General features: G+C 36.2%; 4 protein-coding genes and 2 long non-coding RNA genes across 7 annotated transcripts; 5 read left to right on the forward strand and 1 right to left on the reverse strand.

The window, feature by feature from the left end:
• The first annotated feature begins 821 nt into the window (after positions 1-821).
• On the forward strand, positions 822-1,866 carry LOC108807556 (transcription factor SRM1-like). Its single transcript, XM_018579833.1, has 2 exons — positions 822-1,090; positions 1,470-1,866. Exons 1-2 carry the CDS (start codon positions 822-824, stop codon positions 1,864-1,866), a joined length of 666 nt encoding a protein of 221 aa, XP_018435335.1.
• A 254-nt stretch (positions 1,867-2,120) lies between these two features.
• Positions 2,121-3,985, forward strand: LOC130496352 (uncharacterized). The gene is made up of 4 exons (XR_008935453.1): positions 2,121-2,478; positions 2,830-3,087; positions 3,268-3,354; positions 3,438-3,985. It is a non-coding gene; the product is annotated as an uncharacterized LOC130496352 (long non-coding RNA).
• Positions 3,986-4,771: 786 nt separating this feature from the next.
• Positions 4,772-5,921, forward strand: LOC130496808 (transcription factor DIVARICATA-like). The gene is made up of 2 exons (XM_056989292.1): positions 4,772-5,182; positions 5,570-5,921. The coding sequence occupies exons 1-2, from the start codon at positions 4,914-4,916 to the stop codon at positions 5,919-5,921; spliced, it is 621 nt and encodes a 206-aa protein (XP_056845272.1). The 5' UTR covers positions 4,772-4,913.
• A 2,407-nt stretch (positions 5,922-8,328) lies between these two features.
• On the forward strand, positions 8,329-9,521 carry LOC130496144 (transcription factor DIVARICATA-like). Its single transcript, XM_056987970.1, has 2 exons — positions 8,329-8,704; positions 9,087-9,521. Exons 1-2 carry the CDS (start codon positions 8,424-8,426, stop codon positions 9,400-9,402), a joined length of 597 nt encoding a protein of 198 aa, XP_056843950.1. The 5' UTR covers positions 8,329-8,423; the 3' UTR covers positions 9,403-9,521.
• A 2,244-nt stretch (positions 9,522-11,765) lies between these two features.
• Positions 11,766-13,852, reverse strand: LOC130495626 (uncharacterized). Its single transcript, XR_008934793.1, has 3 exons — positions 12,946-13,852; positions 12,646-12,756; positions 11,766-12,272 (listed from the first exon to the last, which is right to left on the reverse strand). It is a non-coding gene; the product is annotated as an uncharacterized LOC130495626 (long non-coding RNA).
• A 4,375-nt stretch (positions 13,853-18,227) lies between these two features.
• On the forward strand, positions 18,228-23,833 carry LOC108812582 (phosphatidylinositol-3-phosphatase myotubularin-1). Of its 2 annotated transcripts, none has more exons than XM_018584875.2 (19): positions 18,228-18,467; positions 18,653-18,730; positions 18,874-18,948; positions 19,095-19,166; positions 19,273-19,342; positions 19,546-19,595; positions 19,679-19,968; positions 20,071-20,144; positions 20,234-20,297; positions 20,414-20,479; positions 20,749-20,848; positions 20,935-21,048; positions 21,280-21,449; positions 21,616-21,700; positions 22,007-22,225; positions 22,331-22,390; positions 22,476-22,540; positions 22,640-22,919; positions 22,993-23,833. In XM_018584875.2, exons 1-19 carry the CDS (start codon positions 18,351-18,353, stop codon positions 23,491-23,493), a joined length of 2,550 nt encoding a protein of 849 aa, XP_018440377.1. In that variant the 5' UTR covers positions 18,228-18,350; the 3' UTR covers positions 23,494-23,833. The 2 variants fall into 2 exon arrangements, with proteins under 2 accessions (XP_018440377.1, XP_018440376.1); XM_018584874.2 differs by having other exon boundaries at positions 18,229-18,467; positions 18,647-18,730.
• Positions 23,834-23,883: the final 50 nt, after the last annotated feature.

Raw genomic sequence — 23,883 nt, forward strand, 5'->3', positions numbered from 1 at the left:
CACTCAAAACAATGTAAACCAAAAAAACATTCCAGTATAAACTGAATTTGTACCAGACTGAATATGACAACACTAATGTTCTAAAAATTGGTGTAGAAATTATACACACTCGCTTAGACACTTAATCAGTTATAACCGGTACGATTTAACAAAAAATATAATTTGTATTATTTAAATCATTTAAATTGTTCTACTTTTTAGTCAAGTAACATTGTTAGTGCAAATTCATAAACTTGTTTAATATATTTTTTTGTACATGTAACTTTTCTAACTCATCAAAATAGCTTTATGATTGAACACAAAAAGTATAATATCTGTATAAAATATATTAATATTTGTTAATGTCTAAGCCTTGCCTAGATCCGAATAATCAACATAATCTCTAGTTCTCTATTTAGTTAAAATATCTTAATAGTATAACTTTTTTTTCCTTGCTATATTTTTTTGCAATATATTTATTTTGTAAGTATTCAATACTAAATTTAAGTGACTACTACATTTCAAAATACAATTAATTTATACATGTGTCACAATTTAATTGATTAGAAGCTTCATTAATGCTATGAAATAAATACATTGGACTTTCAATACATAGTATTATATAGTAACATGGTAGGTAACTAAATAAGTGGAAAACAATTCAAGAGCAGAAATTATAATAAAGAGATTGTACACAACATAGCAAAGTAAAGAACTTACCCACGTTAGAGAGAAGATAAGCCTTATATATATGTTAGTTGAGTTGGTTATTCATGACATGCATAATATAATTCTCCAAACTCACAATATTTCCTCTCGTTTCTTATTCTGTTTTGGAAATTATGGCTGCCAATTCATGGACAAAAGAAGAGAACGAGCTGTTCAAGAACGCAGTGGAATGTTTCTCTGCGTTTTCACCCAATCGGTTCGAGCGTATAGCCCACTTTGTATGGAGACCAGTGGTCGAAGTTATTGAGCATTACCAGGAAATGGTAGATGATCTTCTAGAGATCAGATCGAGTCAAATAGCTTTATCTAATGGGATGTTTGATGCAGTTTTGCCAAGTTGGTGCCGGGTCGAGAAACCTAAATGGGACATAGACGAACATGAGTAAGTATACAATATAATGAAAAGGTTTTCCATAGCTGATGAGTGTATATGATTATATCATAACATCGATAGAGTATATAGTGGTGTTATTTCGTGGATCTATGTTTGGAATCAATACGACTAACACATTCTCTTCTTAGCTACTACGAAATTCCCATATTGATAAGTGATAACATGTCATTAATCGTAGATGTTTCGTGGCCATAAGTTTTTTTTCTTTTTTTTTGCTCCAAAAAAAAGTTTTTTTTTCTTGTTAATCTCATTTGAATCAAGTTATGTCATTAAATAATTGCATGGTGGTGAAAAATGATTGAAAGCGGATTGATCTCACACTCATATAACGAATTTGAATCTTAAAAAAAAAAATAACACAATGCAGATGGTTCCTGATCGGGTTAAGGAGGTATGGGAGAAAATGGGACAAAATAGCGGTCTTACTGGGTACCAAAACCCCGATGCAAGTGGCGATCTATGCACGTAAGTTCTTCACTTGGCACAACCCAGGAAACAATGTGATGAAGCGGCGGAGAACCATGGAAATAACTATGGGGGACACCAGTGTGGACTCATCTAGCCCACAAAAGAGAACTAGCGGGGACATCAATATGGACTCAACTGGCCAACAAGAGAGAACTATGGGGGGCATCAATGTGGACTCAACTGGCCAACATGAGAGCCTCGTTCCTTTGCAGCCGCAACCACAACAAGGGCCAGTTGCACTGGAAATCGGTCAGGATGCTAGCATTTCTGATTCTGAATCGAATAACCTTCCATGAGCGTAAACCAGAGCATAAAATTTAGTTGTGAAACTATTTAAAGCTCAAGGATTTTTATTGCATTTTGAATTTTGTTTTGCAGTTTTTCCTTTTATACAAACCTTTATGGTTATTATTGTTGAATCTGAATTCCGTTTATCATAATATAATTTGAGGTTAAAAAACAAAGACCAAAAGGGAGTATAATAGGGGGGTTAGTCTTAATAAAATATAATTCGGGTCTATTCACTAAATTAATGAAAATACAAGGGTGAATGTTGAGAAAAAAAAAGGAAAACCCTCGAGAGATACCAGATTCCTTTTGTTTTCTGGAGATCAGAGTTTTCCCACCAACTTTGTTGTTGCTTCTATCATATCTATGGGTCCAAAGCAGTGGACGAGGGATGATGACAAAATGTTTGAGAGACTTCTGATGGAGTTCCCTGAGAATCGGGTCCTTGCAGATGTGAAGCACTACTACGAAGCTTTGGTCCACGATATTAACCTTTAAACCTTATCGAATCGGGTAGAGATCCTACTATTAATTATCCAGATGGAATCCCATCTCAGACCTAACCCATGGTGAAAGAAAAAAAAAAGACGGGGAAAACCTTGGACAGAAGAGGAACACAGGTTAATCTAGACACTAATGAACTAGGTTTTATGTTGATTGGGGGAAGTTTTAGTTTTTTTTTTAGGTTAGGAGAAATTTAATAAACGGATGATGAACTGTTAGGGTTTTAATGGTTAGGTAAGAAGCACAATAACATGGATAGAAATTATATACCATATTTTGTTACTCATTAGGTTTAGATTACGATCTTTGTATTAGATTATATGGTTCTTGATTTTGTATAAACTTTATAGCTATATATATATATATATATAAATCATAGTTGAGTGTTAAGAGAGAAACTTCAATAACTTTCATACATTGTTATCAAAACTTGGTTATGGGCTTTGGTTGATTGATTTAATTTTCAGGTCTTTTCTGAAGGGATTAGCGAAGTATGGGAAAGGAGATTGGAAGTACATATCGAGAAAGAGTGAAGAAAAGGACCCCAACGCAAGTTGCAAATCATGTACAAAAGTATTTCTTGAGGCAAGCGGCCGAGAAGAAGGCAAAGTAACGCTCCAGTATTGATATTTGTATGTTTGCAGGTAGTGGAATTGGGTACAAGTTCTTCTGAAAACGAAGATTAGTCACGATATTCTCTGCTCCGTAGATAGTTCTCATTAAAGGTGTGTTTGTCTCCTTAATTAGGATTCATTGAGGTTAAGAAACTGAACCAGCATTTTCATGGGCAGAAGCTTCCATCAACTCTCCTCTCTTCTTATTACTTCCATATGCCTTTTTAACACTAGGTGCAAACAAAAATTGAAAGCTCTTAGCTTTACCTCTTCTGCCTGTTCACTTTTCAGCCAGGAGTATCTATTTGAGCGTGCACATTGCTAGAACAATATTGTCGGAGCCTTAAGATGAACAAATGTGATCTTCTAGCCTACATGGTAACTTTTCTCTCTCTGTAACTAACATTTCGAAAGCTAAGAATCACCATAAAGCGTGTAACAAAACAGCAAGTGCTTTCTAGGTTTCGTGTAGGAGTGCAGCACAAGTTCATTATCATAAAGAGAAGCAGAGGATCTTACTCACTGGAAAAGCTGTGACTGTGATGAAAGAGGGACTTTCAGCGGCAAAGTTGTGGCTGATGAGATTTATCAGATTGTGTAATAAAGTAGTGACAACAATAAAACGGCATTGATTTCTTTTAGTGCGATATGCTTCTTGGCACCAATTCTCACTACAAGATAGATCTTTACAACTGATCTTTTACGAAAAGAAAGACGAAATTCTGGTACACTGCAGAATGCTTATCGACCACCACGGCCACGTCTACGAACTCTTCCACGCCACGTCTTTGGCCACCTGGTGGAAGCTTTCCTGATACCAACGAGAAGAATAAAATTATGAGAATAAGGTATAACACCGAAAGGAATGGTTAAGAATGAATTAAAAGTTAGAGAAAGACATGCTTAATATGTTGCATGCAGTTGATCTTGGTGTGTCTTCGACCAGCAATGTCTCGAAATTTAAACTATCTGGAGAATATAACAGCGAATGTTAGTATCTTCTGACACTTAGGTGGTCTAATGCGATTGGATTCTTCCCTTTCAAAGTGAGTTTCACGGCTTTTAAGTGAGTTTTCATACTAACATCTACACATGCAATAATAAGTCATTGCAGGTAAATAACAACAGGTCAGTGGTGATTGATTGAATTCTATTTAAAAAAATAACAGTAGAAACCATTTGTGTTGCACTAGGAAATTAATTAGTAGATGAGATGTAACACAATATAACTCAAATTAGAGATCTATAGAAAACTATATAAAATAATTTTAATACAATTTATTGAAAATATAAAAATAATGCATCAAATGATTATATTACAGTAATGGTAAGATAAAATATATGTAAACTAAAGCTTTAGAAATCATATTTTCATATTTTGAATATGTTTTCTATTTGATTATTTCAAATTAAAAATTTTATGCCATATATTACAGAAATATATTGATATATGTTAATACTTATTGGAAAAAAAATTATATATAAAAAACATAAACCATATCGAAACACACACAAAATAGTGTCATAAGATTACACAATATGAAATATAAAAGTATAAATAATATATTTAGTTATTTTATCTTATAAATAAAATATACATAACTATAAAACGAAAAAAATACTGGTGCTGATGCACTGATGAAACTTTACTGATGCTTCATTAATGCTATAAAATAAATACATTGAACTTTCAATAGTATTATAAAGTAACATGGTAGGTAAATAAATGAGCGGAATAAAAATCCAACAGAAGAAATTAGAATAAGGAGATTGCACTAGACAACATAGAAAAGTAAAGAACTTGCCAAAACTAGAGAGAAGGTAAGCCTTATATTTATGTTAGCTGAGTTGGTTATTCATGACATGCATAATATAATTCTCCAAAACTCAAAATATTTTCTTTCGACTTCGTGATTTCTTAATCTGTTTTGGCAACTATGGCTGCGAATTCATGGACAAATGAAGAAAACGAGCAGTTCAAGAACGCAGTGCAAGTGTTCTCTGTGTTTTCACCCAATCGGTTCGAGCGTATAGCCCAGTTTCTAGGGAAATCGGTGGTCGATGTTATGGAGCATTACCAGAAAATGGTCGATGATCTTCTAGAGATCGGATCGAGTCAAATAGCTTTATCTAATGGATTGTTTGATGCAGCTGTGCCGAGTTGGTGCCGGATGGAGAAACTTATATGGAACAAAGAAGAACATGAGTAAGTATTATGATATAATGAGTAAAGGTTTTCTGAAATCCACATTTTCATGCACGTATGAGTTTATATGATTATATCATAACATCAACAGCCTTTTACAAAAGAACAAAAACATTGATACAGTATATAATGGTGTTAGTTCGTGGATCTATGTTTGGAATCAATACGACTAACACATTCTCTTCTTAGGTACTAAGAAATTCTCATAGTGATAAGTGATAACATGTTAATCATAGATGTTTTGTGGCCATAAGTTTCTTTTCTCTTTATCTCATTTGAATCAATTCTGTCATTAAATAATTGTATGGTGGTGAAACATGATTAAAAGCGGGTTGATCTCACACTCATATAACGAATCTGAATTTAAAAAAAAAAAACACAATGCAGATGGTTCCTGATCGGGTTAAGGCGGTTTGGGAAAAAATGTGACAAAATAGCGGTTTTAGTTGTAACCAAAACCGCGATGCAAGTGGCGATCTATGCACGTAACTTCTTCAATTGGCAGAACCCAAGGAACAATGTGATGAAGCGGCGGAGAACCATGGACATAACTATGGGGGACACCAGTGTGGACTTATCTAGCCCACAAAAGAGGATTAGGGGGGACATCAATATGGACTCAACTGGCCAACAAGAGAGCCTCGTTCCTTTGCAGCCGCAACCACAACAGGGGCCAGTTGCGCTGGAAACCGGTCAGGATGCTAACATTTCTGATTCTGAATCGGATAACTTTCCATGAGCGTAAACCAGAACATAAAATTTAGTTGCGGAACTATTTAAAGCTCAAGGACTTTTAAAGCATTTTGAATTTTGTTTTGTGATTTTTTCCTTTTATATAAACCTCCATGGTTATATATTTCTTATTGTTGAATCTGAATTCTGTTTATCATATTTTCCTAATTTGAATCTTTTTTACAACTTTCAATCTCCTTTTCCAAACACATTCTAACCACTTCATTTATTACATTTTTCAAACAATTAGACCATATTTATTACTCCCTCTGTTTTTTAAAGATGTATGTTTTAGAGTTTTCACACATATTAAGAAAACACATTAATCATACATTGTTTTTAGAAATTACCAAATTTCAATGCATTTTAACCAATAATCTTTTAATAAAATTCAATTAATTTTATTGAAATTTGTAATTTTTATATAGAAAACATAAAAAATACATTTTTTTGAAACAAATATTTTTTCCAGAACATGCATCTTTTAAAAACAGAGGGAGTATAAAAGTACAAAACAGAATTACCTATTCAAAGTTTTTTTATTACATTTTACATTTGTTTTTCATTCTTCCTGAGTAATTTATTAATCACTAGGTGTTTTCCTGCACCAAGTGCAGTAAAAGAATTTTAAAATATTTTTAATAGATAAATATAAATATATTTATTTTTTATTAATATTATAATTTTTATTTTTTCTATCAATATTTTAATATAAATTTGATTTATATAAGAAACTAATGATTTTACGATTTACTTTGATTTTATGATTTAATTTTTATAATTTTTCAAAAATATGTATATATTTTTGAAGTATTTTTAATTTAAATGATATTTGAAATTTAAAATACCATATTTGAATATATTTATTTAATGATGATTTATGAGTTATTACCATATTTTAAAAAAGTCCAAAATATAAATCGATAATAAATGTAATATATGAGTTATTACCATATTTTAAAAGTTTGCCAAATATAAATTAACATTAAATATAATTGTCTATGTCGTATTAATCTATAAGACATGTCAACAATTTTAGTAGCCATGTCACAATTATTAATTTAGGTGTTTTCCTGTACCATGTGTAGTGATGAATTTTTAAAATTAAATTTTTATATTTTAAATGTAATTTATTAATATTATATATTTTTTATTTTGGACAATAATTAATATAAATATCACTAATTAAGCATAAAATTAAGAGAAAATATTTTTTTATTTTAAATTATATTTAAGATATATATGTATATATAAAAGTTAAAATCTTAGATAAAAATTATTTATTTCATTTGGTTAAATGTATTAAATCAACTTGTAAAAAATTACTAAAATCATATAAAATTTTATAGTTATCAAAAATTAAACTAAATAATATTTATATAATTTGTAGATATCTAAAAGAAAATAATGATATTACGATTATTTTTTTTAAATTCAGAAAATTAGAAAAATTTAGGTAATAAAATTTTTATAATATAAGTAAAATTATATAATATTTCGAAATTCAAAATGTCATATTTGATATATTTATTTTAGTGATGATTTATAAGTTATTACTATATTCTACAAAGTTTACCAAAAACATAAATCAATATTAAATGTAATATATGAGTTATTGCCATATTTTAAAAAAGATTTCCAAATATATATATTAGCATTAAATGTAATTGTCCATGTCATATTTAACCATATGACATGTCATCAATCTTAATAGCCATGTCACAATTTTTTTTGTGAAAACGATTGTAGAGAAGACACGTGGTAAAACCACTTCTCAAATATAGTCTAAGGGATATTTACCGTTAATTTGATAGCATTTATTTTATATGTTGACCATAATAGGTTTAGATGAATTTTCTCATCCAAAGAATTCAAAACAGTTAACAAAAAGTATTTTTATTTGTTTACATAATCAATTAGATAGAAATTTTTGGATACCCATTCAGATACAGATCATTTCTTTCGGATATTAAAATTTTGAGTTTTTAATCCTCGCTTGGGTATTATAAATTTCAGGGTGGTTTCGAGTCGAGTCCTCCCAAATGTAGATGAATTCGGTTATGATGTATATGAATTTAAAATATACAAATAACCAATGTATCTGAAAGAGATTCAAATATTTATATTAAAATAACCATATTTCCTTATTCGGTCCAGTTTTTTTGAATAAAATTAGTTATATGGTTAAAAATCTAAAATATATAATAGTAATCATGAAAACAAATATTAATGTATAAAAACATAAAAAAAACAATACCAGATCAAACTCTAGTTTGAGGTTAAAAAAACAAAGATTAAATGGAATATAATAGGGGGTTAGATATAAATAAAATATAAGTCGGTCTATTCACTAAATTAATGAAAACACAAGGGTGAATCTTGAGATTTACCTATTATTTTCGCTATAAATCCGAGAGAAAAAAGGGAAAACCCTCGAGAGATATCAGGTTCCTTTTGTTTTTGGAGATCAAGTTTTCCATATAACTTTGTTGTTGCTTCTATCATATCTATGGGTCCAAAGCAGTGGACAAGGGATGATGACAAACTGTTTGAGAGACTTCTGTTGGAGTTCCCCGAGAATACTCCGTATAGGTTTGAGATTATCGCCGTCCATCTTGAGAAACCGCTTGAAGAGGTGAAGCACTACTACGAAGCTTTGGTCCACGATATTAACCTTATCGAATCGGGTCGATGCCCTACTACTAATTATCCAGATGGGATCCCATCTGAGACCGAACATATGGAGAAAGAAAAAACGAGAGGAATACCTTGGACAGAAGAGGAACACAGGTTAGTCTTCTTAACACTGATGAGTTAGGTTTTATGTTGATTGGGTGAAAGTATGAATTAACTATTTAAAGTCTTTATTGGGGTGATGATTTAGGTTTTTTTGTTAGGCTAGGAGAAAGTTTATAAACGGATGGTGAACTGTTATAGGGTTTTATTGGTTAGGTAATCACATCAACATTGATAGAGTATACCATATTTTGTTACTCGTTTAGTTTAGATTATGATCTTGTATAGATTATATGCATTCCTGATTTTGTGTAACCTTTATAGCTATATACATAAATCATAGGTGAGATGTTAAGAGAGAAAATTCAACAACTTTCATACACTGTTAACAAAACTTAATTATGGACTTTGGTTGATTGTTTTAATGATATTTCAGGCTTTTTCTAGAGGGACTAGAGAAATGTGGGAAAGGAAATTGGAGGGACATATCGAGAAAGATTGTGAGGACAAAGAACTCAGCGCAAGTAGCAAGCCATGCACAAAAATATTTCCTGAGGCAAGTGGCCAAGAAGAACGCAAAGAAACGCTCCAGTATCCATGACATAACTTTGATAGATCATGCTGCTAACAACGTAACCGCACCTCAATCCGACTTGGACTCTACGATGGGCCAGCCACCTTCTGATCAGCAGGGGCTTCAAGACCATCATCTTTCCAACGAAGACTTTTGGATTAGGAAGCTGAATAGTTAAATTCCAAACTATAACAATTTTTTTTTTTTGGCTTTTGGTTCTTAGTTTTTTTTCTCCTTCTTTTTGTAGATATAAGTTATTAAACAATCCTAATTTGTTTATAGCCTCTGTTACTTTTGTCTAACTTCGAAGCCACACTAGTCATGTTCATTCTTGAGTGTGCTTAGAAAATCCTGATGTTGAAATATAGGATCAAGAACACTTTCGAACGGATGTAACCTCCACTTTGCTGAAAATAATAATTATGCTTAGTACTAGTAGTAGTTGACAATAACTAAATGATCAATGGTCATATTAGACAATGTGAAAGGCTCTCTTTTTGTTGTTGGGGAGTAGGACCAAATTGGCCATTCACCTTTAGTCAACTATTTGACTTGCCATTGAATTTTTTGAGTAACAGAATCTCATCGTTTCTCGTTTTCTGTACTTGGAGCTCTTGAGTAACAGAATCTCATCGTTATTCCCCTCTATCGGTCCTTCCACTATCTCAACGCTGATCTGATCGTGATCAATGTCTTTCTTTCTATATATATAAGGTTTTCAGAATTTTCGGATGGATAAAAAACAATGATGGCTAGGTCCTTCCACGTATTCAATCCAAATCCAATGATCAAAATAATCTTTTTTGAAGCATTATCAGAAGGATTTGCACTTGTTAAGTAACGCTATTTTCCCTTATAAAAAGCATTGTTTATTCTTTGTACCAACAAAACTATAAGTATATCACTCTTAACTCTTTCTTTTATTGTCTGTAAGATATATATTGATCAGAGGTTGAAATAGCCAATGCCAAAAGGAGAAGCTGAGTATTTCATGTCTGTTCTGGAGTTTTTAATAAAACACGTATGGTATCCTTTTTATTTCGTCTATTTCCTGTGACTTGGGCTTATGGCAGTTTTTTTCCCTTGAATATGCTAAATCAGGTTTCAGTAAAACCTTAGAGGATGAGATGACCAAAGTGATGACGGTTCATATTGTTTTGAGAATTTCAGGACTGGATCAATCATCATTCTTTCATTAGCCAAAGGGTTGTTGATATTCACTAAATAAAAGAATTTTACTCAAAAGTAGTACCCTCTGGAACGTTTACTGATGTCAGAAAATGTAGAAAATGCAATCTCCTATAAATCCCAACGAAACAGAATTTTAGAGTAGCATCTTAGTTCGAACTGACTTACAAGTTCATACACAACTCATGAACGATTCAATAGTACATGCTGTCTTTCCTCAGGCAGTTGCAGCTTACTCAACCAACAAATGGCTATAACCACGTTGTTTTTTATTTTTCCAGCAACTCCTAAATGTATACAGGCATACAGCTCCCCAGCTTCCATATACTCGTCAATGCTTGTGCCCCACACATGCATGGATCTGAAATATATGTGCTTCCATGCAAGGAATGGACTAAAACGATGCCAGCAGAGTTAAACATAGCATGCAGTGGATGATCACTAAGAGCTTAAAACATCAACGTTGCCAAATATTCTTTTCAGTATGGAGATAGATAATGACTCTGCTTCTTCATACATATAGCAAAAAAAGGTAACTATTCGCATGGAAATTAAGAAAAAAAAACAAAAGAACCCTCTTATAGACTAAAAGTTCCATTAATTCTTTCTCCTTATATGCATCACCAATTTTATGTTCTATCTCAAAATGCTTTAAACCAACTGTTTTCTCATCCATATTTGTTGCACCATAACATATAGATTCCATAAAATGCTTCAAACTTCCGTTCTTACAAACACGTTTCTAAAGAATCTTTCAAAGTCAAGAGCATGAACGTCACTTCACTCGGTTGTTGCAGGGGTGGAGTCATTTTATGTGGATATAAAGGTGAAAAAAGTGAAAGCAACTTGCAGCAAACAGGACAGAAATAGGCTTTATGGGATAGAGAGGCTGAAACAGCCAAGGCCTAAAGGAGAAAACAGAGCATTCATGTGACTCGGCTTTTTATTAAAATATGTAAGAAATCCTTTTTATTTCTTCTATTCTCTGTGGAGCTAACTTGTTTTAGTCATTGAAGTGCTGTGGACATTATTAACGAGGCTTATGGCAATTTCCCCTCTGGACATAATCAGGTATTACTAAGCCTTAGGCTTAGAGGATGGGATGACCAAAGGGATGTGGGTTCATATTGTTTAGATCTTTTGGCTAAACAAACACATTTTCTAATGTACAACCAATGAAATATTAATCATTTAGTTTAAGATGTTTACATATTCTTAAGCCAATTCTCAAAAAAGATGTTTACATATTCTTCCATATATATATATATCTTCTGTGGAACGGAACTCACTAGATATATAAATGGGAAATGTAATCCTGCGCCAAAAGTAGATAGGGCGATGGGGCATGATATAATCATTGGCTCTCATGAGTTTGATTCTGTTTGTTTTCCCTAGCATATGAAAATTAAGACACCCGGTCTGGATTTAAAATTTACAAGGCTTTAAACCATGCCAGCAGACTTAAAATGCCAAGATACTACAGCACATGACTACACCAACAAGGCCCACTCGATACTTCACAGTAAGCCTTGTACTCTTCCTTTCGTTCAAAAGCTTTTAAGTTTTAAGCTAAGCCACAACATTGCTAAGAGTTAAGATAGTGCCATTGATGATTCTGTTCATCCCATCTACATTAAACCTTATCCACTACTTTTAGTTACTTGGGAAGTTGTGACTCAGCTTTGTTTTTCTTCTTGGGCTTCTGGTGTAGACTGCTGGAGAATTGTGTTTGTGCTCGTAGTTTGGTGTTAAGACAATCAGGAGCTTGGGGGTGAAACAAGATTAGAACTTGTTCACAAATTACAGGGCTTGATCTTCTTCCATGCTCAGCTTCTGAACATATTATATGTGAAGTAAAACCTGACAGAACATACACACACAAAACAAATATTAGAGAGCAGGTAATAGGAGGACCTCTAAACAATTGCCAATGTCGAAGTTGTGTAGCCTTGAGTCAAACTCAAGGATGGAACCATATCATAAAGTGTAGCAGTGTTGACATTGCAAGCTTCCTCGTTTAATTTTTATAGAATCTCAATATCAACGAACTCTTCCTTTTCTTTCAAGCTAATCCAACAATTTTTACATGTAAATAAGACACACACACATAAACATATGTTCAATCAACGATCTCTCTGTATCTTGATTACACAATATAAAAATATACATGACTTCAACAAGTTAAGTCTAGGAATTAATGGAAGTCAAAACAGTAATGTATGAATTTGCATACCTTCCTTAGCAGCACGGGAAAGACCCTTCTTGCTGATAATGGTTTGAGGTGAAGTTGGATAGTCAAGTAGAGAGTCTATAATAAACTTCCAGAACCACATCCAAAGTCAATCTGCAACAAGAATAGATGTGACACAGATTTACCAATATGGACAAATAGAGATTTTTAAAAACGGTTATAAAATGTTTTGAACCAAAGCAAAGTAGACGTATTCCACACGTTGTTTTGAAAAAAAAAACCTAATGTGATGAAGGCCAAGAGAAATATTAAATGAACTACCAGAGACTTCCAAAGAATTACCGAAGAATTTAAACTTAGGAATAGCAGAGTGGACTCTATCACAGTAAAACCCCGACTGAGGACTGAGAAGCGCCGCGACGTGATCAGCCGTCTCCTGCCCGAAGAGATAGTCTCTCCTGGCGTAAGGCGCAGCCGGAGCAAGAACATTTTTATTCAGATCACCGCAAGCACAGAGAGTGTGCTCCCCATGTTTTTGATAATGGATCTCATCACGGTCTTGTGATCGTGCTTCAGGACGCCGTGAAGCTGAAAGGTCTGCCTGGTGGTCAGACGAAGCGTGCGGATGCCAAACTCATCGGCTAAGTCGTTCATTGTTAGGTAAAGCTGGTTAGGGACTTTGCCGCTCGGGTTCTAGGTACGGAGCATGAAAGAGTATGATCTTCCTCCGCCGCGTTCCTCTCTGTTGTACGGTTGGTAGCTTCCGTGGAACTTGATGAGCTGCACGGCGGATTCGTTGACGTTTGGTGCTTCTGTTAGAAGCTCCTCGTTGAGAGGGTACCTGATGAAGTTACTCTTCTCGTTGACGGGGATCGAAAGACGTCTTCATGGATTCAGATCGAGAGCGACACTGAGGAAGGTTGGTTTTTTTAGTGGTTCATATAAGAAAGCAGAGCAAATAATAATGGCATGCGTTGATTAAATGTCTTAAATATGAAAAGCAAAGACAAAAATTAGAGACCATGGTCAAAAGTCATGTGCGTGGCACGAGACATTAACACCAGAGATGGCTAACCAAGAGAGCGCGTGCAAATACGAACGGTCGAAGATGAGGAGATCGAGGAGCTGTCGTATGTTTGAGGCTACACGGCGCGTGAGAATAGTTTCGGATAAAAGAGAAGAACCCTGACTGGTTTGTGGTACAGAATTCAAAATTGATGGTAATCTTCTGAGTAAATACTTACGTGGATGGCGTGGATTGGTTAGTTGCTGAATCCAATATACACATGTGTGGGAAAAACTGTGTACAGCGACTCTCACACCTCGCGAGCTCGAAGGGCTAAATAGGCTCCGTGGTGGGCACATGCTATAATTTGTAGCTAGTTTTTTTTTTTTGCCATCTGAAAAATTTATTAGAGCCGAAAGGCGGAAGAACCAAGTACAAATGGGCTCCAAAAGCCGAGCTCAAAACAAAGAAAACAACAACCCTAAACAGGCCGCGATACACTAACAGACCCAAAAAAAGCCAACCCATCACTTGCCGCTCCACGTGTTACAACACGGCAACAAGGGAGAACGCGTGTCAAGGTTGCAGAGCCACCATCTCCGATGACCGGAACTCACCGCCAAGGCCTACGTCCGTTACTCCACCGGAACGCTAGCCACCGTCTTCAAATCCTATCGAAAGTCGTCACTGAAACCGCACGAGACAATTGCCCCCCGGAACCACCGCCGGAAAATTCCCAAGAACACCGAACTCCACGTCTAACAACAGCGTTAGAAGTAAAGGGATTCAGGTTCGTCATCACACGCCAACGCTGAAAGAGTATCCATCGATTCGTTGAATCGAGATCTCATCCACGCTTGGCCACCAAACATCAGATCGGACCTACTTGCAGTGCGAGCACTTCCTAGGAAACGAAGCCGGCGACCACCGTCGAAGAGGAGACGACACGGCCCCAGAGTCAATCGCCAGCCATCCATCGAGTGGGAGATGCGAGGCCGGAAGCTAACACGCCGGCGATGAGAAAACGATAAGCGCTTCTTCATCCCGGAGCCGAGGGAAGCGAAAGAAAATTAGATCCGAAAGTCCCTTTCCGCCGATATCAACATGCAGAATAGGAAAATTAAAAAACAGGAGGTCGGACCGGCGGTGGCGGAAGCCAAAACCGTCGGCCGGAGACAAAGCTCACGGTGGTCTTTTTAGTGAGAAGTCAGAGAGTTTTGGTCTAGAGAGAGAAGTAGATATATTTGTAGCTAGTTAGCTCAAACGTTTTTACTATTCCATTACGATAAATATGTATGATGTGTCACAAACACTATTTGTTGAATAATGTTAAATATTGTGTGTGGATGGTTATGCAAAATGAACATCATTGTCTAGTAGACTGACCCCACCATTAGCATTAAAGTAGACTTTATCCCTCAAAATAATGGTGCCCTGAGTTGATGGAATATTTTATTTGTTGAAGAATGAATATGATTTACAAGCTCTGGAGAAACACAGGATATAGTTGCGTTATGCACATCCTTTTCGAGTGCCACTACCCAGAAAGACAGTTTTATATTGCGGTGGACAAAATAACAGAGAATCTCACCAACAACAACTTTGATTCCTTTGAGATTGTGGAAATTAAGAAACACACCAGCTTTTTAAGAGTAAACAATGTATGATATGTACGACAAGATCTTTCACATACGGTCGGTTGTATATGGAGTAAGTAAATGGTATATGTACAACTTGGAAAGCATAATGCATGAATAGAATTTGGGACACAATAAGTTAGATGGTATAAGTCAGCTGATCGAAAGCAAATTAAACTGAAACTTTGATGCTAACGTGAGGTTAAATAAAAATGTTCTATTGATGTTTTCTTACTGAATAATTTTTGTACTTACAAGATTTAGACCGCATTTTGAATTGTTTTTGTACATGTATTCTTTGGTGTTAGTGTTACGTGTGTCCATATGGAAGGAAAAAAATTGGTAAGAGAAACACCCAAATTCAAGGCGATCTAGACGACTATATCAAATGTTTTAACTAAGTAAATCCAAAGAACTCTATGCACCACTTATTTTTTGGCCATAAGAGTTTGTAAGTGTAAATATCTTAATGATTTTTGTGTTCAACTGTGCACCAAGAAATGAACGAATAGATTATCCAATCAGCTGCACAAAAAAAAAAGATTATCCAACCATAACTAAGTACATGGAAATGGAATTTTTAGCAAAAAAAAAAAAAATTAAGTACATGGATGCAAGTCAGCAACCATGCATGGCTTGTTTTTCAAGTTGAGAGCGTTTGCTCGTTAGCCTCTCTGGCGACGCTTGAGATTACAAACCAGCCAACAACCAGACACTTACGTTTTAAGTTTTAGCGCCTCTTTACTTTCACCAAATAACAAATTATGGATGTCGTAGTCTCAATTTCCTTCTTTTTTTTGTAGAATATATGTCGTTGTTTTCTTACTCTAAAAATTCAACAAATGAAGATTAGTTTTGGACTTTTAATCCGACTTTGGATTATCCAAGTGAGATGTATAATTTTATAAGATTTATATAGTTAATACAATTCAAATTCTTGATAAAACACCTGTAAATAGTTTCATAGTTTGTTGTTAAGACCGTGACAACTATAGATAAGTTCAACCGTCCAAAATTTAACTTTATATAATAAGATGTTTACACATCACAGAAAGAGACTCAAAACAGTAAATTTAACATTCACATACTTAATTTTTTTTTTTTGTTCAAACATACTTGCATTAACCTTAAAAAGATTACTCTCCCTCACGGGAGTTGCTTACAAACATAGAGATAGCTGACTTTGCCACAGTATCAGCTTCTCCATTAAAGTTTCGAGAAATGAAATGAAAGGAAATAACATCAAAAAGAGACAAGTAATGATAGATATCAAACATGATACCAAATAGTTCAGGCTGAGTACCACCACTCTTCAAGAGCTTGATGAGGGATAGAGAATCAGAGAGAACCGCAAGGGATCGGACGTTTGAATAGACGGCAGTGACTACCGCAAGACGGACAGCTATGGCTTCTGCCATGAGAGCTGATGAGACATGAGCGTTCGCTTCGCACAGGTTAGGAAGGCGCCCGTTGTTAGTACCCGAGAAAATTCCTCCAATGCCGCATGCTCCAGTGGTCGCATCCCATGCTGCATCCACCTTACAGACCAGAGTTCCAGGTGGGAAGACCGGAGGGGGGCAGGGGGATCGCTTGGAGTTTTGAGCCAATGAAGATCCAGTATCTCTCCTAATGAGTGCTTGGGGGTTACTCTGTGCTGAGCACCATTCTTTAGCATCCTTAATGCTCTTTAGGACCACTTCTTGAGCAGAAAAAACTTTATTTTCAAAGTATAGAGCGTTTCTCGCCTTCCATAAATTCCATAAAACCCAAGGCCACAAGGGAGAAGTCAATCCTGTAGACGGGAGCGAGATGAAGTTGTGGGCACCAGTAATGAAATCAGCCATAGAGGATACAGTCGTTGCTGGCGCGACTTTGGTTGGAACGAGGCTCCAAACGTCTGCAGCCATTGGACATGTGAGGAACACATGGCGATCGTCTTCCGGAGCTCCACAGAGTTTGCAGGAAAAGGCCTGGAAACCTCGCCTTTCTAGATTTGCACTGACCGATATCGCTTTTCGAACTAGCTTCCATAGAAAATCCTTCAGCTTAGGTGATGTCTCCACATTCCAAATGTTTTTTAGCCAGTTAAAGGAGGCCTCTGTTTCGTTGATGTTCCAATTGTCGCACATACCCAAACCGTATCCTGTTTTTGTCGAATAAACTCCTGATTTTTCCGGAAGCCAAACTATGGAATCCTCAGCTGGAACTGAGCTCGTCTTAATCTTCAGGATGACTTCCTCATAAAGCGGTATATAGCACCGAATTTTATCAACATCCCAGGAGTTAGTTAATGGACACAGTAGCTCACTGACCTTCAGGAGTTGAGCTTGTGAGTTTACTGGTCCCATGGGTTTCATCGGCGATTTGAAGGAGAGCCACACATCTCCCCAAACATGTATCGCTTCGCCATTGCCAACTACCCAACTTAGGCCCTTCTTGAGGATTTCTCGGCCTGCTAACACACTCCTCCAACCATGGGAAGCTGATTTTGGTGCCGTGCAGTCTAGGAAGCTTGTGTCCCTAGCATATTTTCCCAGTAAAACTCTAGCCACGAGTGATTGTGGTTCTTTGATAAGGCGCCAACCAATCTTCGCAAGCAGAGCATCGTTGAAAGTCTCAATATCTCGGAAGCCAAGTCCCCCTGCATATTTTGGGAGGGCCATAGTAGACCAAGCAACCCAACACATCTTTCGTTTTTCCGGGTTTACATCCCACCAGAATCTGGTGAATAAAGATTGAATCTGTTTGCATAGAGAGACCGGAAGCTTAAAACAAGACATCGTATAACACGGACATTCACATACTTAATTATTTCTTGATTTTTTCTTCAAATTTAAATTTAGACACAGAGTAATTTATTTAAGACTAAAATAAAGAAATATTAACTAAAATAAATTTTGTGAAATTGACCTCAGATTTATATGCCTTGGACTTTTGTTTTTGGTCTAATTACAAATAGTAAATAACACTAACAAACAGACAAAGGCTGTACCAAACTGTGTCGTATTATTGTTGCGGGAGAGAATCAAATCAAAGCCAGCGTGACAAGAATTGACAAACTCCGTCGTTGATCGGCACCGTCTCTTAATCTTCGTCTCGTTCTAATGACGTCGCCGAGACCACCGTCAGGGAGACAAAGGCCGCTGCGTTACTATTCAGATTCAGAGAGGATTGAAGGAGGTAGCGGTAGTTGGGACACCCTCGAATGGAACAAACTCGATGTAATATTCAATCCCCACCCATTCTCTAGGGTTTCAATAAGCTTTTTTTTTCCCCTTTCCACCCACAATTCAACAGACAACACGTGAATTACGTGGCGATTCAAAAAAAAAAAGTTCATAATTTGGGAATTAATTGCTCAAATTCTAAATTTTATTTTCTATTCTGGATTTTGATTTAGTCGCAGCAGACAGCTTCAGGTTCAAGTTCAACATCTTTCGCGAATTTGAGTTGCTTGCTCGAATCCGAACGGGTCATCGTTGAGGTATATATATGTGTGTGTCTGATTGAATTGGTGGCATTGCTACCTTATCTGGATATTGAAATCCAACATTGGTCCATGATGATAGTATGGAGATGAAGTTTTGTTTTTTTGTCTGAGTTTGGACATTTTTGTTTGTTTTACAGGGTTATGGAGTTGTACTTATAAACACCGATGAGGCAGGGACCTTGTTGGTGACAAACTTCCGTATTCTGTTTTTGGTATATGATCATCATCTTCTTTCCTCTGTTTTTTTTTGTGTTTATTCGTGTAACATTTAAATCACCAAGTTTCTACTACTTTTCTGGCCAATGTAACTGTTTCACTTGTCATCAATATATATATTCTTTGGTTTTATTTTGTGAAGAGTGAAGGTACTAGGAAGGTCATACCACTTGGAACTATCCCATTGGCCACTATTGAGAAGTTTAACAAAATGGTCAGTTTGCTATATATCCTTGGCCTGGAGTGGACAGAGATGTGTCATTAATACTTAACTAAGCCCGGCTCTGACGTTTAATATGTATCTTTTGACTCACACATAGGTGCTGAAAGTTCAATCAAACAACCGCCAGTCCGACAAGAATCCACCAAGACGTCTTTTACAGGTCACTGGTATGTTTCCAGAATTTAATTATATACTACAGAGCTGGTTTTGAGTTAGGGGTTGTTAGTCTGGTTTTTGCGTCTAAGTCAATAGGAAGCTTGACTGTGTTTCGGTTTTTTTTTCTTCCTGATTACCTCTCATTACTATCCTGGATAGTAGACATTTCACAATGATGCTGACATTATATGCTGTGATCACTTGCATTTTGCAGGCAAAGACATGAGGATCATTGTTTATGGCTTTCGTCCCAAAACCAAACAGGTGAAAAACTCTCACTTCTTCTTATTCTTACACACTCATTTCTCCTTGAAATCTGTATGACCTTAAGATCATACCTGTTGCAGAGGCGTTCTGTGTTTGATGCATTACTGAGGTGTACCAAGCCGGAGAGAGTATGGGATCTTTATACTTTTGCATGTGGGCTTTCCAAGTTTGGTAACGCAAATCCAAAGGAAAGACTGCTTAATGAATATTTCCGTCTTCTTGGAAAAAGTTCGTTACGAGCATCGATGGATATGATTGAAGACGGATCGTTCACACTGGAAAATGAGCTGTGGCGGATAAGTGACCTGAACTCCAATTATAACCTGTGTCAGACTTACCCGTTCGCTTTTATGGTTCCAAAATCTATAAGGTAGCACATATGAGTCTTTTACAAACTTACCGAAAAAATCATTTTCACCATCTTTTTAGTGAGTATTGATTTAAGTATCTAACGAATCTCTGTTGTTGATAGCGATGAAGAGCTGCTCCAGGCGTGTTCTTTCCGGGCAAAATGTCGGCTACCTGTGATCACTTGGTGTCAGCCAGGTAGAAATGCAGATATTGTGGCTGCTTACATTTTAGTTTTGGTGGTATTTGCTTCCACACTGACATGCTGCTTTTGGTCTCGAGTGCAGGAAGTGGAGCTGTAATTGCACGTTCATCACAACCTTTAGTGGGTCTTATGATGAATATGAGGAGGTATATCAGACTTCCAACTTCTTGAGGAAACATTTGGATAAATATTTTAAATATAATTTGGTGGATTTCTAAGTTCTTGAATTCATTTGTTTCATTTGTTTCACTTATCTCAACAGTAATTTTGATGAAAAACTTGTTGCTGCATTCTGCACTCAGCTTGGTGCTAATAAGGGAGAACGAAGGTGAGCTTCTGACGTCCCCTTGATCTGGTTGGCTCTTACACATCATGCATTTATGTCTCGTTAAGAGTAGTGAAAGTTATAATCAAAATGCATCTAACTACGGAAAATTAACACCTGGTTGCTCTTGCTGGACTTGAGATTATCTTTTGAATGCATCAAAAAGTCTAATTAGCTGCAATGAAGATACAACATTTCTCATTCATAAGGATGTACTGAATTCATTCCATACGGTTGATATGCTTATCTCATCCTTTTATTTCACTTCGCAGGAAGCTCTATATTGCGGATGCGAGACCTAGGAAAAATGCATTAGCAAATGGAGCAATGGGAGGCGGCTCAGAATCATCTTCAAATTATTTTCAATCTCCAGTTAGTAAATGATCTTCTTTGTTTGATGCTCAACATCTTGATCTTCTGGAATTGCTTGATTTTAACGACGGTGTTTCTTTCTTCAGATTGTTTTCTTTGGCATAGACAACATACATGCTATGAGGGAGAGCTATTCCCGACTTAGAGATTATTTAGACATGCACGGTGCAACATCATCTGATGGGAGATCATCGTTTTTGGTGAGTACTGAATGTACAGAAACTTTTTGTAATTAAAGTTTTAGTATATACATTGCTCAATAATAATTGATGGGGTCTGTGGAGTTCTATAAGCTGATCGTGAACTTAATTCAGAAGCACATTGTTTTATAATGTATTAGCTTATTTTGACAGGGCTCCTTTAGAGGATTATTATACTCTTGTTTCTTACTCATATTGCTAACCATTACGATATGTTTGTGGAATCTGCAGAGACATACTGGTTGGACTTGGGGAGGAGGTAACCTCAGTAGTATGTCTGCTTCCGTGTCTTTACTTGGAGACAGTGGTTGGTTGATACACATCCAGAACGTCTTAGCTGGTGCCGCATGGATTGCTGCACGTGTTGCAGTGGAGTCGGCATCGGTTCTTGTGCACTGCAGGTTAGCTATAAAGTTACATCACCACCCAACTATTTACTCGGATACCATTTTCTATCTTTGTGAGAAGATTAAGATGCATCTATTTGAAGCGGAAGATTCTATTATTACAGCTGTCAGTATTTGTTTGTTATTTAATGACTCTTATAGTCTCTATGTCTTTGCGCAGTGATGGGTGGGACAGAACAACTCAGCTCGTTTCTCTTGCATGCTTAATGCTTGATCCATACTACAGAACATTTGCTGGGTTTCAGGTATTCCTTGTACATTGGTGTTTCCTGGTTCTTGTTTTCGTATGTGTGGCTGATTATGCTAAAGCCTTTATCTAGTTCAGGTCATAGTTGAAGCTTCCTATGGTTTCTCATAAAATATGTTTTATCTATGTAACATTGGCTACTAGAGTGTTTGTTAATGGATTATACCTGTAGACTGGAGTACCATATCAAATACTATTCTTAGTAATCATTCATGTTTTTCTGTGCACACGATGAAGATGTTACCATACTGTTCATATGTTTCCCTCGTCTTATGTATTTTTTTTTCCATTGCCCTCATATCAGGCTCTTGTCGAAAAAGATTGGCTAGCTTTTGGTCACCCGTTTTCAGATCGTGTAGGAATGCCTAACATATCAGGATCTGGTAACTTTGACTTGCCAAGGCAGTCTTCGTCCGCTGGAAGCTACCCTTCATCTCCAGTGCGTCAGTCCACACAGTCAGCAGCCTCACAATCTGCAAGCTCTTCCCATGCACAAAACAATTATTCTCCTATATTTACACAGGTGAGTGAGCAGCTATTCTATACAACTATAGTAATCTTTTTTGGGTTTTTACATCTCTATTTTGATATGTTGGCTGATACAATGTTCACAACTATGTGTTTGCAGTGGGTTGATAGCGTTTCACAGCTAATGCGGATGTATCCTTGTGCTTTTGAGTTTTCTCCGGTATGCATAAAAGGCTAACAACTTCATGTTCAACTTCTTCCAGTAACTAATTGTACTCACTCGACTTTACAATTTGGTATCGCAGACTTTTCTTGTAGATTTTATGGATTGCTTGCTTTCATGTCGTTTTGGGAACTTCCTATGCAACAGGTACATCTTCCTTTTGAAAATCCAAACATAAGTGATTTTGAAACCAATTAAATGGTATTATATGTTTTGACTAATAAGTGAGGTAATGTAAAATTTCAGTGAAAAAGAGAGGCAGCAATGTGGGATTACTGAAGCGTGTGGATGCATATGGGCGTACTTGACTGATCTTCGTTCAGTTGCTACAACTTCTCATGTCCATTGTAACCCATTCTACGACCCTTTGAAATACGATGGCCCGTTATTACCCCCCGCAGCATCTCTAGCTCCAACACTTTGGCCCCAGTTCCATCTCCGGTGGGCATGTCCCGAGGAAGCTAAAGCTGCAGATATCGAGGTCCAATGTAGAGCCATGAGGGTGAAGTATTCCGAGATGCAGAAGGTCAGTTAAAACAACTCATCTGATTCCTTTCTGATAGATTAATTCTAACACATTCAAATGTGTGTTGAAACAGGATAAAGAAGCAACTGAAAGAAGAGTGGATGAGATCTCTTTTGCAATGGAGTCACTAAGTGCAGAGTTGCTAAGAGAGAGACGTATGAGTTGGTCCGCTAGAGAATCAGCAAAACGAGCCACTAAGGAATACAGAGCTTTAACCAGAGCAGTACAGTCACTCGGCTGCAAGATTAACTTCACCACATCTGATATCGAAGACGACCCTCTGGAGACTAATAATAATAATAATAACAATAATAATACTCCTCGGAGGCGAGACAGACAGGGAAACAACTCAGATGTCTCTGTATCAATCTCCCTAATGTCTGAAGAAAACAGAGCTGAGAACCAGGTGGGAAGAGTCTGTGAAGCGTTGTGTCCACTGCGGACAAGGGAAGGAGTGTGTAGATGGCCTGAAGCAGGATGTGCTCATCTCGGAAGTCAGTTTGTCGGGTTAAAAACTAACTTTGATGCGTTTGATCGGCTTTCCATCCAAGAAAGCTATTTCAAATCTGAATGAAGGGTTCAAGAAGCTGTAACTTTTAACAGAATAAAAGGCAAAGAAGCATCATCATCAACCGTCAAAAGATGAAGGCGGGAGCATAACCGTATGAACTGACACACAGAGTTTTTGGAACAAGGGGAGTGCCTCTGATCTTTTACTCTTGAGTATAGCTAAAAGGAGGAGAATGTATACATCTCTCAGGTGTTTATTGTTTTATTTTACTTAACCACTATTTGCTTTAGATCTATGATTCTTTTTGGTTAAAATTAATAAGGTTGAGAAAGTGATGTACATACAGTTTAATATAAACGATTATTCTTAGCAAAAATAAAATAAAATAAACGATTTATTCCTCTTTGGTTATATATGTGATTATGTTCATGCAATTTCAGACAAGATGGCTTA

Source organism: Raphanus sativus, chromosome 6, assembly GCF_000801105.2.
Source record: "Raphanus sativus cultivar WK10039 chromosome 6, ASM80110v3, whole genome shotgun sequence".
NCBI classification, from domain to species: Eukaryota; Viridiplantae; Streptophyta; class Magnoliopsida; order Brassicales; family Brassicaceae; genus Raphanus; species Raphanus sativus.